The 14,053-nt window shown below is 37.0% G+C and overlaps 1 protein-coding gene across 2 annotated transcripts in view; it reads left to right on the top strand.

Moving 5' to 3' along the window:
• Window positions 1-12,321, top strand: part of LOC126253020 (alpha-2-macroglobulin receptor-associated protein) — a 71,052-nt gene extending 58,731 nt beyond the window's left edge. Inside the window, exons 7-8 of one of the 2 annotated variants that reach the window (XM_049954084.1) lie at window positions 9,382-9,596; window positions 11,988-12,321. In XM_049954084.1, coding sequence (XP_049810041.1) covers window positions 9,382-9,596; window position 11,988 — 216 coding nt within the window. In that variant the 3' untranslated portion in view covers window positions 11,989-12,321. Of the gene's footprint in view, window positions 1-9,381; window positions 9,598-11,987 lie in introns of those variants that run through there. The other variant, XM_049954092.1, reaches the window with a different exon arrangement.
• The last annotated feature ends 1,732 nt before the right edge of the window (window positions 12,322-14,053 follow it).

Below are 14,053 nucleotides of genomic sequence, written 5' to 3'. Positions count from 1 at the left end.
TGATTACTACATATAGTAATGATCCCACCTATACATCATTCTGGTTATATAAAGGTGATATGGCTTCTGTTTAACAGGCAGCAGCAGATGTAATATAACATATGAATGAAAGGCAGCTCAGAAGCACAGTTGTTGATTTTCCTTTCCATCCTTCTATGGCAACATTCACGGACTATTCATTAACTAACTTCCAACTGGCTGTTAAAAATAAAGAAATGCTTGTACCCGCATGACTCTTGTGTGGTTCGAAAAGGAGACTTTAAACTTGACGTTGTGTCAGTGACCCCTCTGTCCCATTTGTCAGTGTGTAAACAGCAAGTAATTGAAATGGACGGTGTTGTTGCATCTCCCACTAGTTGCTACGTACATTGTCATATGCTTCCTGCAAGCAGTGGGAGTCTGTCACCAAGATCCATCATCAATTGTATCGTGTGGAGGGGATGGGGTTACAGGTGGTGATATTGTGACAGAGTGGTGCAGATAATTCAAGGTTGGTCGCATGGGATGTGCATGACAAAAGTGTTAAAGGCTGACATTTATATGTGACTGATAAATTTGTGCAACATGTAGACAGAATTGTGTATTTGAGACATTCTTTTCCAATTTCTGAACTTTCTGAAGATATGCCTCGCATGTCCAGGGCAACTCTCTCTAACATTGCCACAGAGAGGTTAGGTTACCATAAGTTTTATGCACAATGGGTACGAAAATGTCTAACTGATGTTCACAAAATTGAAAAATCTGCATCTACATCCTCATAAATACTCTGCAAGCCACTGTATAGAGTGGTACCCTGTACCACTACTAGTCATTCCTTTCCTGTTCCACCCTGCAAACAGAGCAATGGAAAAATGACTCTCCTATGCCTCCGTACAAGCTGTAATCTCTCTGATCTTGCCTTCAGGGTCCTTACGCGAAATGTACATTGCCAGCAGTAAATTCTTACTGCAAGCAAGCACAGAGGCATTCAAACAATCATTCTTCCCGTGCCCCATATGTGAATGGAACTGGAAGAAACCCTAATAACTGGCATAATGGGACATACACTCTGCCATTCACCTCATGGTGGTTTGTAGAGTAAGATGTAGATGTAGATATAGATTTAAATGTCCATAACTTGTTTAGTACTTTCAACAGTCATTTTCAGAGATAGTGATTGTACAATACTTGACGCTGATTACTGTAAGTGTAGTCACCTCACAATGCCTCCGTACAAGCTGTAATCTCTCTGGTCTTGCCTTCAGGGTCCTTACGCGAAATGTACATTGCCAGCAGTAAATTCTTTCTGCAGTCAACCTCAAATGCCAGTTCTTTAAATTTTCTCATCAGTGCTCCTTGAAAAGAACATTGCCTTCCCTCTGGTATTCCCCATTTGAGTTCCTGAAGTATCCGATAATACTTGTGTGTTGTTCAAACTTACTGGTGACAAATCTAGTTGCCTGCATCTCAATTGCTTCAATCTGAACTGGTATAGGTTCCAAATACTCAAACAGTACTCAACATTGAGTCGCACTGGTGTCCTTTATGCAGCCTTCTTCACAGATGAACCACTTTTTCTTAAAATTCTCCGAATAAACCGAAGTCACCCACTTGCCTTCCCTGCAACAGTGCTTACATGCTCATTCCATTTCATATTGCTTTGCAGTGTATTGCTTAGATATTTAAAGCAGCACGCAACTGAAGCTTTTCTATTTTTTACGTTTAGACCTAGCTGCCATCCATCACTTCAACCAGAAATTTTGTCAGAGTCCTTTTGTATCCTCCAACAGTCACTCAACACCACCAACTTCCCATACAATACAGTGTCATCAGCAAACAGCCACAGACTGCTGCTAGTTCTGTCCACCAGATCATTTATGTATATAGAAAATAACAGCAGTCTTATCACACTTCCAGTGCTACTGCTCCTGATGATACCCTTATCTATGATAAACACTCTCTGCCGAGAGCAACATACTGTATTCTGTTCTCAAGAAGTCTTCGAGCTACTTACATTTCAGGGAACCTATTCCATATTGCTGAATTCAGCCTGGATGAACCTTCAGTGTGCTACTATGAAGAGGGGAAGGAATTCCTGAATGGACTTGTGACTGGGGACGACACATGGGTGCAGTACGTGAACTGTGAAACCAAGGAACAGTCCAAGCAGTTGACGCACACTCATTCTCCGAATAAGCTGAAAAAATTCAAGCAGATACTGTTAAATCACATAGTGATAGTTACTGTTTTCTGGTATTGCAAAGGAATTTTGATGGCAGATATCATAAGGGCAATACATGAGAATACCGTGGCATCATGGATTTATTGTGAGACTCGTCCAAAACACTGAAGGTCAATAGTAAGCAAAAGGCATTAGATGATTACAGAAGTAATCATTCTTCTTCACAACAACGTGCAACCACTTACTGCCAAACAAATGAAGGAAGGAAAAACTCTGGCTGGAAGACTTTTAAACATCCTCCCTATAGTTCAGAATTGGCACCAAGCAACTTTCATCTCCTCCCAAAGATGAAGGCCAAGCAGATTACACAATACTTCATGACTGACAACAGGATCGAGAATGCTGTTGACAACTGGCTGAAGCACAAGACAGCATCTTTCAGTGATGGAGAACCTGGTGTGATGGTACAACAAATGTTTGAATTTGAGTGGTGAATATGTGGAGAAGCGTTATAAGTACTTATGCATGCAGGGTGTTCTGAAATTCCCATTACAGACTTATCGGGCTTGTAGAGGGGAATGAGTACATAATATTTTGAACAGGAACCCACATCTGAAAACTTACTGTTTCTGTGCTACAGTTGTTTGAAAACATGTTTACTAGGTAGTGTGCAACGGGGTTACAGGGTTAGTTATGGTGGTTGGGAGGGGAATGGGGTTGTTATGATAGATCGGCTGATGTAATTTATCATCTGTCCTACCTCTTTTACTATGTTTGAGCCTCGTTCATGTGTCTGTGAGTGTTAGAGCAGCATGGTTGAGTACACATTTGCAGAATATACTGACATGATCCTTCTGAATGGTGAAGCTCTTGGTAATGGAAGAGCTGCTCGTTGCTGGTATCAGTATCATTCTGCACAATGTCTGACTGCATCACTTCCCCTTTTTGCCACAGTTAATGGAATGACTTTGAGAAAGTGTATCTCCATTGTCAGCAGGTATGATGGTGGTACTCTAAGGAGATACCGCATACCCAAATTGGAGGAGGCTATAATGCATCTTGTTGAAGAGAACCCATCAACAAGTACACAAGCAATTTCTTTGCTATTAAGGAGTGGAACTGTAAAACAAGTGATTTATTGGGTCACATCCAATCAGTTAAGTTACTTGTAAAAGTGGTCGCATTTGCAACATGTTTTCAAATGGTTGTAGCACGGAGACAGTGCATTTTGATACATGAGTCCCAATTCAAAATATTATCTACTCAGCCCCCTGTTCAAGTTCTAGAAGTACGTAATGAGAATTTCCAAACATTGTGTATAAAAGGACTTTTTATCTGCTTTCCTTCTTCTTCTTCTTCTTCTTAATAGCGAACTGAAGGTTAAATTACAAATAGCCAGAGCAAGAGTATGTTGGAGGTAACAGAATTTTCTTCATTGTCCTTAATGTACCGTACAGAATTTCATGAGAACATCAGTGACCTTCTTCCAATGGTTTGTACTTAAAGTTCCCTGAGCATCTGTGCTACTGTTTTATGTGGAGTGAACACTCCTGGCATCAAGTCTCTCAACTAGTAGTGTGAGTAATTTCATAACATCTTTGTTTTACATAACAACCACACTTTCCCAGAAACCTTCCAACAAATCTTAGGATTTCATTCACCGTCCCTCCTTTAATTTTACATATTTGTCCCATGTCATTTCACTTTGTAGTATTATCCATGTGATGTGCACCAGAAATTTACCACTGATCTTGTAACTGGATACTATCAGATTCTTTTTCTTTGTTTTGAGCATTATCAGAAATATATCCCCATTTAAAGGTAGCTCCCATTCTTAAGGCCAATGGAAGTACTAAATCGTTCTGCATGTCCTTTTGATCATCAATTTCCTGCTGAAAGTAACATCAGCAGCAAACAACATGACATCTTGGAAATGCAAGTGGTTCTGTTAACGATTCCTTTCAGAACACATGATGTTATTTATGCTCTGTCTGTATAACATATTGGCTTATGTTTGCACAAAGTCTTGAAATCAGTCACATATTTGTGAAGGCATTCCACACAGATGTCTCTTGGTATCAGTCATTGGTGTCATACAGTATTGAACACCAGTCAGAAATATAGAATGTGCTGACCAGTTGTGAAGAATGTAAGCAGCAGCAGACTTGAAGATGATGCAGTGAAATACAGAGTACCAAAATAGTGCTCTACTATACTCAGTGAAATTGGGGAAGATCAAACATCTGGACAACATTTAGAATTTCAGGTCTTTATTGTTGTAACAGGTAATGTGCTGTATGCATTAGCTAAGCACATGAAAGTGTACCATCATGTGAGTAGTGTGTTTGGAATACTCTAGCAATTTAAGTCTTTAACAGCAGAAGGCATCTTGAAAAGAACTCCAGTTATCATCAGTGTTTACCCAGATGATTTTGAAGAAAGCCTAGGTGACGTACTGGTGCAGTTTGCTGAGCTGCCCAGAACAGATGTGGCTGTCTTTTCCAACTTTAAAATGCATAAAAATTAATTAAGGAGCACCATGGGACAAGAATATCTAAATGACCTCAATTTAATGAACATGGAATGTGATTTGATGTGACACATTGATTTGACCATTTTTATCTCTAAATTTGTCCAAATTAAATTGAGAAAAGTTTTTATGCATAGTGCTGTTTTATTTTATTTCTTGAACTTTATGGTCTAAAGCAAACCAACAGCCTCATCTGAAAATTTGCCATGGACTCTGCACTGGCTTAATCTGGCACTCACACATAGGCTGCAGTGTAATGAGATACAGTGCAGGGAGCTATTGAAATGGGCACAATTATTGTTAAATTCATAATTTGCTTTTTAATGAGATAACATCACACTTAATTTGATATTTTATCTGAACCATTGCAAAATGTACATCAGTATCAACATTTTGATACTATTGCACAACTTTGTGCACTATTGCCCAGAGTTATCATTCGGAATCCATTTACTTGTTAAATGATGATGGTTGTGGAAGATTCTTGCTTCTAGTGGAAAGTCTGTTTCTATACAGCCTTAAAATTTTCCATACAAACTTAGACAGGACAGTGGTTCCCACATTCAGTGATTTTACAATACTTATTCTTTCAAGCCATATTAACATGTTATGTATTATAAATAAGGACAGCTAATTATAATATAAATTATATTTCATTATAAAGATTTTTTGTGTTCTTTTAACATGCCTTTTTTTACACACACAAACGTACTTTATGAATCCTCCTTTGCATCAAACATCTTATTTATTTGATAAGCAGGAGCTGTGTATTCTGTTAAATAATTACGCTAGGCCTCGACAGGTGGCACTAACTTAAAGGGCGATTCTGTTAAGTATTTATGCTAGACTGTGGCTGGTGCTACACTCTTACAGGGTAGTTTCCATACAGATTTAGCACCTTAAGGCACTAGATGGCACACTAGGTTAGATCCCTATAGTTATTTGCATGTATACATGTAATATGCAGAAAACATCAAGAGACCGATCACCTCAGCAGTTTGGTCCCTTGGGGGGGGGGGGGGGGGGCATTAAAAATATTGCATGACATTCTAGGCTGTGTCATCACAGTCTACCTCCACTTGTGTATTTTGAACTGTATATTTGTTATTACTAGATGAAATTTTTCGCAGAGTCAAGGGGGGTCTCTTTTTTATGTCATTCCTATTTCTGAGCCTCTATTTTCATGGAACTCTACCTTCTATTCCTTCCTCTATGATATTTATTTGAATTGCCCACCATTATTAGATTTTCGTCTCTCTTTACGTTATACCCCATATACTATATTTATCTCATGATCTTCTTGTGATGTCGACTTTTGTACCTTAACTATTGTTAGTTTTGGTTTGCTGTCAATTCTGATGAGAATAACTCTGTCACTGCTGACAGTAATCTTTCCACCATTATAGCATTTTCTGTTGGTATTGACATTATGATCAATTCATTTTTGGTATTGACATTATGATCAATTCATTTGACCAGAAATCCTTAGTTTCTTTCCAAAATCACTTCATTGAGTCATACTGCATCTAGATTCTACCTTTGTGTTTCCCTTTTCAGATTTTCTAACTTTCCTATTACATTAGACTTGACATTCCATGTTCCAGATCATAGAATGTTACTACTTTTTGGTTTCTCAATCTTTCCCTCCCCTTGTAGCCTCCTTCTAGAGATCCAGATGAGGGACTAATCTGAAAACTTATCTTTTGCCAGTAGAGAGAGCATCATGACACTTTTCAATTAGAGGCCATGTTTCTTGTGGATATGCACTGTGTGTTAATGTAGTAGTTTCTGTTAACTTCTACATTATCATTATTTGATCATTGCTAGTTCTTCTGCATTTAGGGCCAGTTTTCCACAGCAAGAGAGTGCTGTGAACCTCTATGTGCTGCTGTGGCCCCATTTGACAAGGCTGTGGCCAGAATGAGCACAACTCTTTATATCGGAAGCCATCAGCCTCCATAGCTAATGATTTTTATCCACATTCTAAGCAATGACTGACTTATGGGCTTTCCTGGCAGTGTAACCTTTGTTCGTGCAACCCCCTGACCTAAATCTCCAGTAGTCCCTATCTTCCAACTCTTCTCACCTCCTTCCTCCCATCTCCCCACCCCAAGCCAACTCACCCCTGCCAAGCTCACTTCTTGGAACCTTCAGTAGCTATTAGTTTGTTTCTCCTTCTCTGGATCCTCAACTTTCCCCCTGTTTTCTATCTTTTACTTCATGTCTGGATCTTTCTGTAGTGTCATCTAACCTGCTCCTGAACACATTTCCTTTTCCATCCCAACATGATCTTTTGTAATACCATCCCAACTTTGTCTTCCCGCTTCCAACTCTGTGCCCTTCCACTCTCTGCAGCCACTAACACTGCTCACCCCAGTCTGGCATCACCATTAGAGGACAGTAGTCTCTCTCTCTCTCTCTCTCTCTCTCTCTCTCTCTCTCTCTCTCTGTGTGTGTGTGTGTGTGTGTGTGTGTGTGTGTGTGTGTGTGTGTGTGTGAGAGAGAGAGAGAGAGAGAGAGAGAGAGAGAGAGAGAGAGAGAGCGCACTCAATTTGTCTGAATTTTCTGACCATTATGCATTATGTGCCTGTCTGCTGCTTAGTGCCTCGTCAATTTGGCAAATAGTGCTCTGTGCTCATATACGTATTATACTTCACCTTCGATTTTCTGTCTTTGTGCATTGGTACAGGGTGATCAATCCCTAAATTAACGTCCTAGTGGGACCATGCAAAGAGGCTGCAGTTTTGTGAATGGGTTTTGGATAGGGTGCATGACAGAGAACATAACCCTCATCTAACTTTCTTTTTGGATGATTCATGATTCTGCCTAAGTGGATACATTACTTCATAAAATAACCGTTATTGGAATTCTGAAAAGCCTAACATAATACATGAGACACCTCTGCATGATAAAAAGTGAGTGTGTGTGCTATTAGCAGTTAAAGAATAAGAGGCCCCATTTTTCTCCAGGAAACAATTAACAGTGAGAGATATGTGGAAAACATTTTGCAGCCTTTTTTTGGCCAATTCACTAAGAGAGAACGTGCTTTCACAACCTTCCAGCAGGACTCTGTGATGCCTCATGAAGCTAACTTCTCATTACAGGAAATCCATGACATGTTTCAAGATATGAGTTATCTGTAATATCATGCGACCTTCTCGTTCACCCGATTTAATCCCCTGCAATTTTTCTCTCTTGGGTGCATTAAAAAGGAAGATGTACAAATCAAATCCTCACACTTTAGATGAACTTAAAAAGAAATTGATGCCATCTCTCAGAGGAAATGCAGAGTGTAACGAGCAGTTTCCTAAGCAGGTGTCAGAAATGGTTGAACAATGAAGGGAGGCAGTTCCAACATATCCTTGCTTAATATGCAAGAGTAATTTACTTTTCTTTTTTAGTGTTTGTTACATATGCTGGAAATAACATACTTGACAAAGCATACTATATTTTCTGCGTACCTCGTCACCTGCGTCGCAGACAGAGCAGCCTTTGGCCATATGCCAGAAAAGCACTTACATCTTTGCAACTTGATAATAGAGCAGTTTCGTTATCTGTATTTGAAGTTCTGAATTCATGTAATCTTTGGGTAGACTATTCCACCTACACTTTGTATTAATTTTAAAGGTTCTTCATAGTGTGAAAAGCCTGCTCTTTCCTTCAGATTAGCTAAATTATGTATTATATTTCAGTTATATGCCTGTGTTTATAATTTCACTAACAGTCAAGCAAATTATATTTTACTAAATTAAATAAATTCAAAAAATACCAACCCTTAAATTTGAAAAACCAGCTGTTCAGCTGAAGAGTAACAACGAATTAAAATTGTAAGTAAGTTTAAATATCATGGTGAAAACATATCCTGGTAGTCAAATTAAACTAATTTGAAACAAGCACAATGGAACAGCTGGCCAGCTACGAGATGAATTATCTCTCAGTGAACACCAAATTCAAACACTAATACTCCATTGTTAGGCTGAAGCAACATTGACGAGCAGAACATTATTCAGGTTGAATATCAAATCAACAACAGATAACTTGTAGAAGTCCAACAGAAAAATCATCAGAACAGTCATCAACAAAAAAACACCAAATAGAGGGTCAGTAGAGGTTGGTGCCAAACGAAGTGGTGTTTTGGAAAAAGCGAATCAGTAATAGATACAATGTGCAAAAAGATGATCACCTTCTTTCGCCATATATCAAGGTTACCAGAAATCGAGCTAGTGAAACAAATATTCAACTGCTTTTGGAAAAATAAAACCAATAATAGCTGATTAAATCTAGGATGATTTAGAAGAGTTAAATATAACAATGCAATGAATTGAAAACGCGAGAAAGAAGAAGAACAGAGACATGTGACTTAAAGCAAAAATATTCAGATAAATACAATATACCATGGCTGATGAAGAAAGGGCAGCCAGGTTGGAAAGAATGAAAAAGTTTTGGCAGCAGAAGAGGAAACTGAAAAGCAAAATTTCTACTTGGAGAACTCAAATGCTCAAATGTTGATGTAAACTAGATATAAAAATAATCTCTGTTGGCAATAGCTTATACTGTGAGCAGAATGTAGCTACAATTCTTAATTAAATTAGTACATTGTGCAGACTCAAATTGTTGATCGTATAGTTCCTTCTGACTTGTTCATATTTGTATTGAAGGTGGTTTAAGCCTAACAAAACTTGTGTTATAGGTGGAGTTGATGCACTATGAGAATCGTTTGCTGAAACTCCGGCACCTCCAAGCTGAAGCTGCACTTGGCGCAGGACATAGAGCAACTAAACCAGCAGGAGAGAAACCTGCAACACTGGAAGACTTGGAAGACAGCATCAAGAAGCATGCTCGCAAAGCAGACAAGCTGCACGCACACCTCGAATCCAAAATAATAAACAAACACCTGGAACTTTAGTAAGTTGTCTAATGTATGCTGCGCATTTAATTTCTAGCACACAGTCTGACTTCCATAGGAGTGGAATTTTTTAAAAATTGTAAGCTTTTTGATTTAATGTTAGCTGTATTCGTTGAATAGTAGTATGATAATGATATGAGTTCTTAGAAGAAACGAAAAAAATAAAGCAAGTTGTTATTATCTAGGAAGACAGAGGAATATTACCCAGTTGTAACTATCACTAAGCCGGTCATTAAATAACGTTTGGAGAACGAGGTATTTTTCTCCTTTTTTCTATAAAACATTTTTTTGAGTACTGCAGTACCACTTCAGGTACTGCGTAGTAAAATGGTTAACGTTGGTAGAATTATTTCAGTAAGTACAGAATCACAGTTATTGAATGTAGTGAGATGACATGCTCTTGTAATATTTTATAAAAACTGGATAGGAAACTTTCAAAAACAGATTCATAGGAAATATTTCTGGTGCACTGCTTGTCTTCCTTTTTCATATACAATTTTGGAAAAAGGTAGAATTTTTTTCTGTGTTGTCATAAACCTACAACCATTTCTTTATCAAATGTTATACACAAACAAATAAATAAATAAAAATAAAAGTGCCCACACTCAGGTGAAAGAGAATAAAATCACTATATAGTTTACATGTGTATTCTTTTATAATGATGTAATATCTGCTTTTCAGAATGAATATTTTGTGATTGCAGTATATGTGTCATTTACACAATCTGTGATTTATTTGTCAGCTCATTTATGTAAATCCTTTTATATTTTAGCAGCATGGAACATTTAAGAAAATATCTTCTTATTTGCGGACACGTACCATAGTGGTTAAGACGTAGGACTTATGTTTGGGAAGAAGGTTTTAAATCCCTTTCTAGCCATCTTGATGTAGGCCTCATGTAGACAAGTTCTTTGCACATTTCAGTGGTCATCATCTGGTACATTTCATTCTGTTCTACATTATATAAAGCATATATCGCAATCGTGTGACTTTTTTCTGGCAGCCATTGATGAGACACTTATTACACATGTCATGATGATGATGATGATGATGATGATGATGATGATGATGATGATGAAAATGTGACCATTGAATCATATAGTGAGTTAAAGAAAGCAGAAAATAAATTTTATTTGTGTAAATTTCAATACAGCCCTCAAAAAATTTTACAGGGGGTTTGGTAAGCCATTCCAGCAGTTTGTTAAGATGGTTCCTTCGTCAGAACCACGAAGTATATCTGCTGCCCCATCTTCATTGTGTTGCTAATGACATTGACAACAATGAACAGTTGAATTTTAACTTATTTTCGAAAGACTCTAATATCCTAAAACTGTCAAGAATTATATAATCCCCATAGTGGGATTCATTATTTTCATTAAAGTGTTCATTAACGATCCTGTCAATAGTTGCAGTATTTATATCAGGTGACTTACTGATTCACTTTCAAGCCTGGCCTACTGAAGACACAAAAAGCAGTACATAATTCAGTGAACAGTGAATACAAAACTGGAATTGTAATAAAAAGTTCAAATGTAACAAATGAATTATTTGAATACAAACATACCTGAGTGACAACAAGTGCTTCATAAATGTTTACAGAATGAATGCCACAATTCACATGTGCGTCTTATCAAGTCAAAATCAAACTGGAGGTCAACATGGCCAACATCTACAGGAAACCTACAGTGGTGCTAGCATTGCGCCTCATCTACAAGCACATGTCCACAGCCAACGGGCTTGTTGCGTTTTAAATGTGAATGTGTCTAAGCACCATTATTAAACCTCATGTCAGTACAGTGAATGACAACAGAAAAGTACAAGTAATAAACAAATACAAATGTTAGTGTCGCATGGACGTGTTACATTTTTTAACATAAGACAAGAATTTTATGTTAGAGTGCACGTCTACGGCTAATAGGCACATCAAATTAAAATAGAGGGTGTTGCAGCACATTATTAACCAGTCATTTTTAATATAAAGTTTCTTTGCTTTTCTTTCAATTATCCATTTAGCTCTCCCTTTACCCATTTCACTGCTAAGTGTTAGTTCCCCACAATTTGAATTTAGGCTGTTAAGCCATTATTAAATCTGATTCTTTCCTCGCTTGGTGGTGTCTCTCTTGTGATATTTAATTAGGAGCAAGCATTTTTCCCTCCACCCCTTTACATATGTCTATTTTTTTTCCATTTTTCTGCTGAATATAATTTTAAATTAACTGGAAGATAGAGATTTCATTGTAATTCTTACTCTCTTTGTGATTTCCTTATCAGCCCCGTTCCAGTTGTTCCCACATCAACATTTTGAATCTTAGCACTTCTATTCTGTATCAGATATGTTAATTTTAATTTTATGCTTTAATTTTTATTAATAATATATATTTGTTTCACAGGTTTACACTTTTCTTATCAGCTTGATGTCATTTTAGGAGAGTTGACATCAGTGTACTTGTAGTCACTACAGTGAGACAAACGCATTTAGTGACATGTAATTTATGAAATACACTTTCTTGTAGAAAGTGGATCCCAATATCTTGCATTTATGAAGCATTTTTGTGGACTGGTTTGTACAGGATAGAGACAAGAGAAAAAATAAGAATATTTGTTATTTTATTATGAGGTACTGCACACATGTACTAAGAATGATCCATATGAATCTCATAGTGCAGATTATATTAAAGTTGTAACATTTATATATTTAAAATAAAGTTTGTAATTTTGTTTGTATTTTCTTGGTTTAGCCAGGAGATAGTATTTCAACTTCCAATTTTTCTCCTGATTATGGGTATATACGACCTCTTCTTCAGCCATTCTTTTCCTTATGCATTCATGAAATGTTGTACAATGTCGTGTATTGCAAATAATACTATTTATTAACCTTTTTTTGAATTGGTGAGCCATGGATGCCTTAAAAATAATAAATGCCACTTCTCCCTTTATTTAATGAGCTAATTTTTCTTCATATCAGTCAGTTTTTATTTATTTTTTAATTTTTTTCCCCACAAAATATTTATTAACAAATCTGTCACAGTTGCAGTACATCTGTTTCAAACCAACATGTTCATTCTCAAGCCTGACCTGAGGAGGCACTGAAAGCACCTGATCTTAAAAATAAAGATCAAAATCAATACAGGCTTTATAAAGTGATCCCAGATGACTGTCTCAATCAACACATGCTTGCTAAGCAAGTCAGAATCAAATATCACTGTATAAAGCATGTATTGCCATTTTGACATTTGTTCTTTGTTTTCAGTGCAGCCTCAGTAGACGATAACGAACAAGTTGGTTCCAAACTACTTGCCTAACATGTTTACTGCAACTGTGACAGATTTGGTAATAAATGCTTCATGAAACATTAAAAACATTGCTATTCCGGTATCAACAAAATGTTGAAACTGAAAAAAATCAATGTAATGCTTTCGAATTTATGTTTAGCACTGCTGTTTATTTATTTATTTATTGCAATACATATTCCATAGATCCACACATGGATGTGGAATGAGTTAAAACACTTAATTCATTATTACATTGCTTCCATCAGAACAATAAACAAGATTAAGAATACAAATTGAAAGAATCCTTGTACAGAATAGAAACTTTTTTCAAGCAAGAACTCCCTTAGCTTACCTTTAAATAGTACATTATTACCTTATAGACACTTAATACAGTCAAACCTCTGTACAACGGTTACCAATGTAATGATAAACCAGGTACAGTGATAATTTAATATGGCCCTGGCTGATTTCCTATATGTACTATGTTAATTACCCCTCATTACAACAGTGAATTAAATTTAGCAACAACCTGTTATAACGAAGACAAAATTTCGAGGAATTTACTGTTTCCTACTTCTAAGAAGCTCACTATAGTGGTAGGTATTCTTTTTTGGCTATTAGACTTTCGGCACTTTATTTCCAGAAGCTTTGCTACATACTACAGTAATGTATTTATTCCGGTGGTAGAGAGAATAGCGTACAGCCATGGGCAAGTGGTGCTGAGCGGCAAACGTCAAAGAGCTCCTATGTCTGAATGAGTGTTTATTTTGTCCATTGTTGAGCTTCAGTAGCAGACAGGAGTGTTTTGTTAGGCTCATACCCAGCTTATCTCCATGATTTTTGTAATCTGTGTATTGTTTTAGTTAATGTAAACGCTTTTGCCTTCACTTAAGATTTGAACAATGGCTGGAACTCAGAAACAATAAGGTTGAAGACAAAAATGGAGGTTTTCAAAGACATTGATAATGGAATGAAACAAGTAGACATGGTGAGGTAGAATGGACTTGCACAATCAATGTTAGCTACATTCCTTAAAAAATGAAAAGAAATTGAAGAAAGTTTTGTAGGTGGCATATTAACCCTTCAAGAAAAAGAATGAAGATGGCTGCTGCTGACGATGTGGACAATGCTACACTGCAGTGGTTTGATGAGATGCATGTGCAGAATGTACCAATTAATGGTCC

The sequence above is a fragment of the Schistocerca nitens genome, chromosome 1 (genome assembly GCF_023898315.1).
Source record: "Schistocerca nitens isolate TAMUIC-IGC-003100 chromosome 1, iqSchNite1.1, whole genome shotgun sequence".
Classification (NCBI taxonomy): Eukaryota; Metazoa; Arthropoda; class Insecta; order Orthoptera; family Acrididae; genus Schistocerca; species Schistocerca nitens.
Note: the sequence above shows the minus strand (reverse complement) of the source record. Positions and strands in the feature narration are given on the sequence as shown.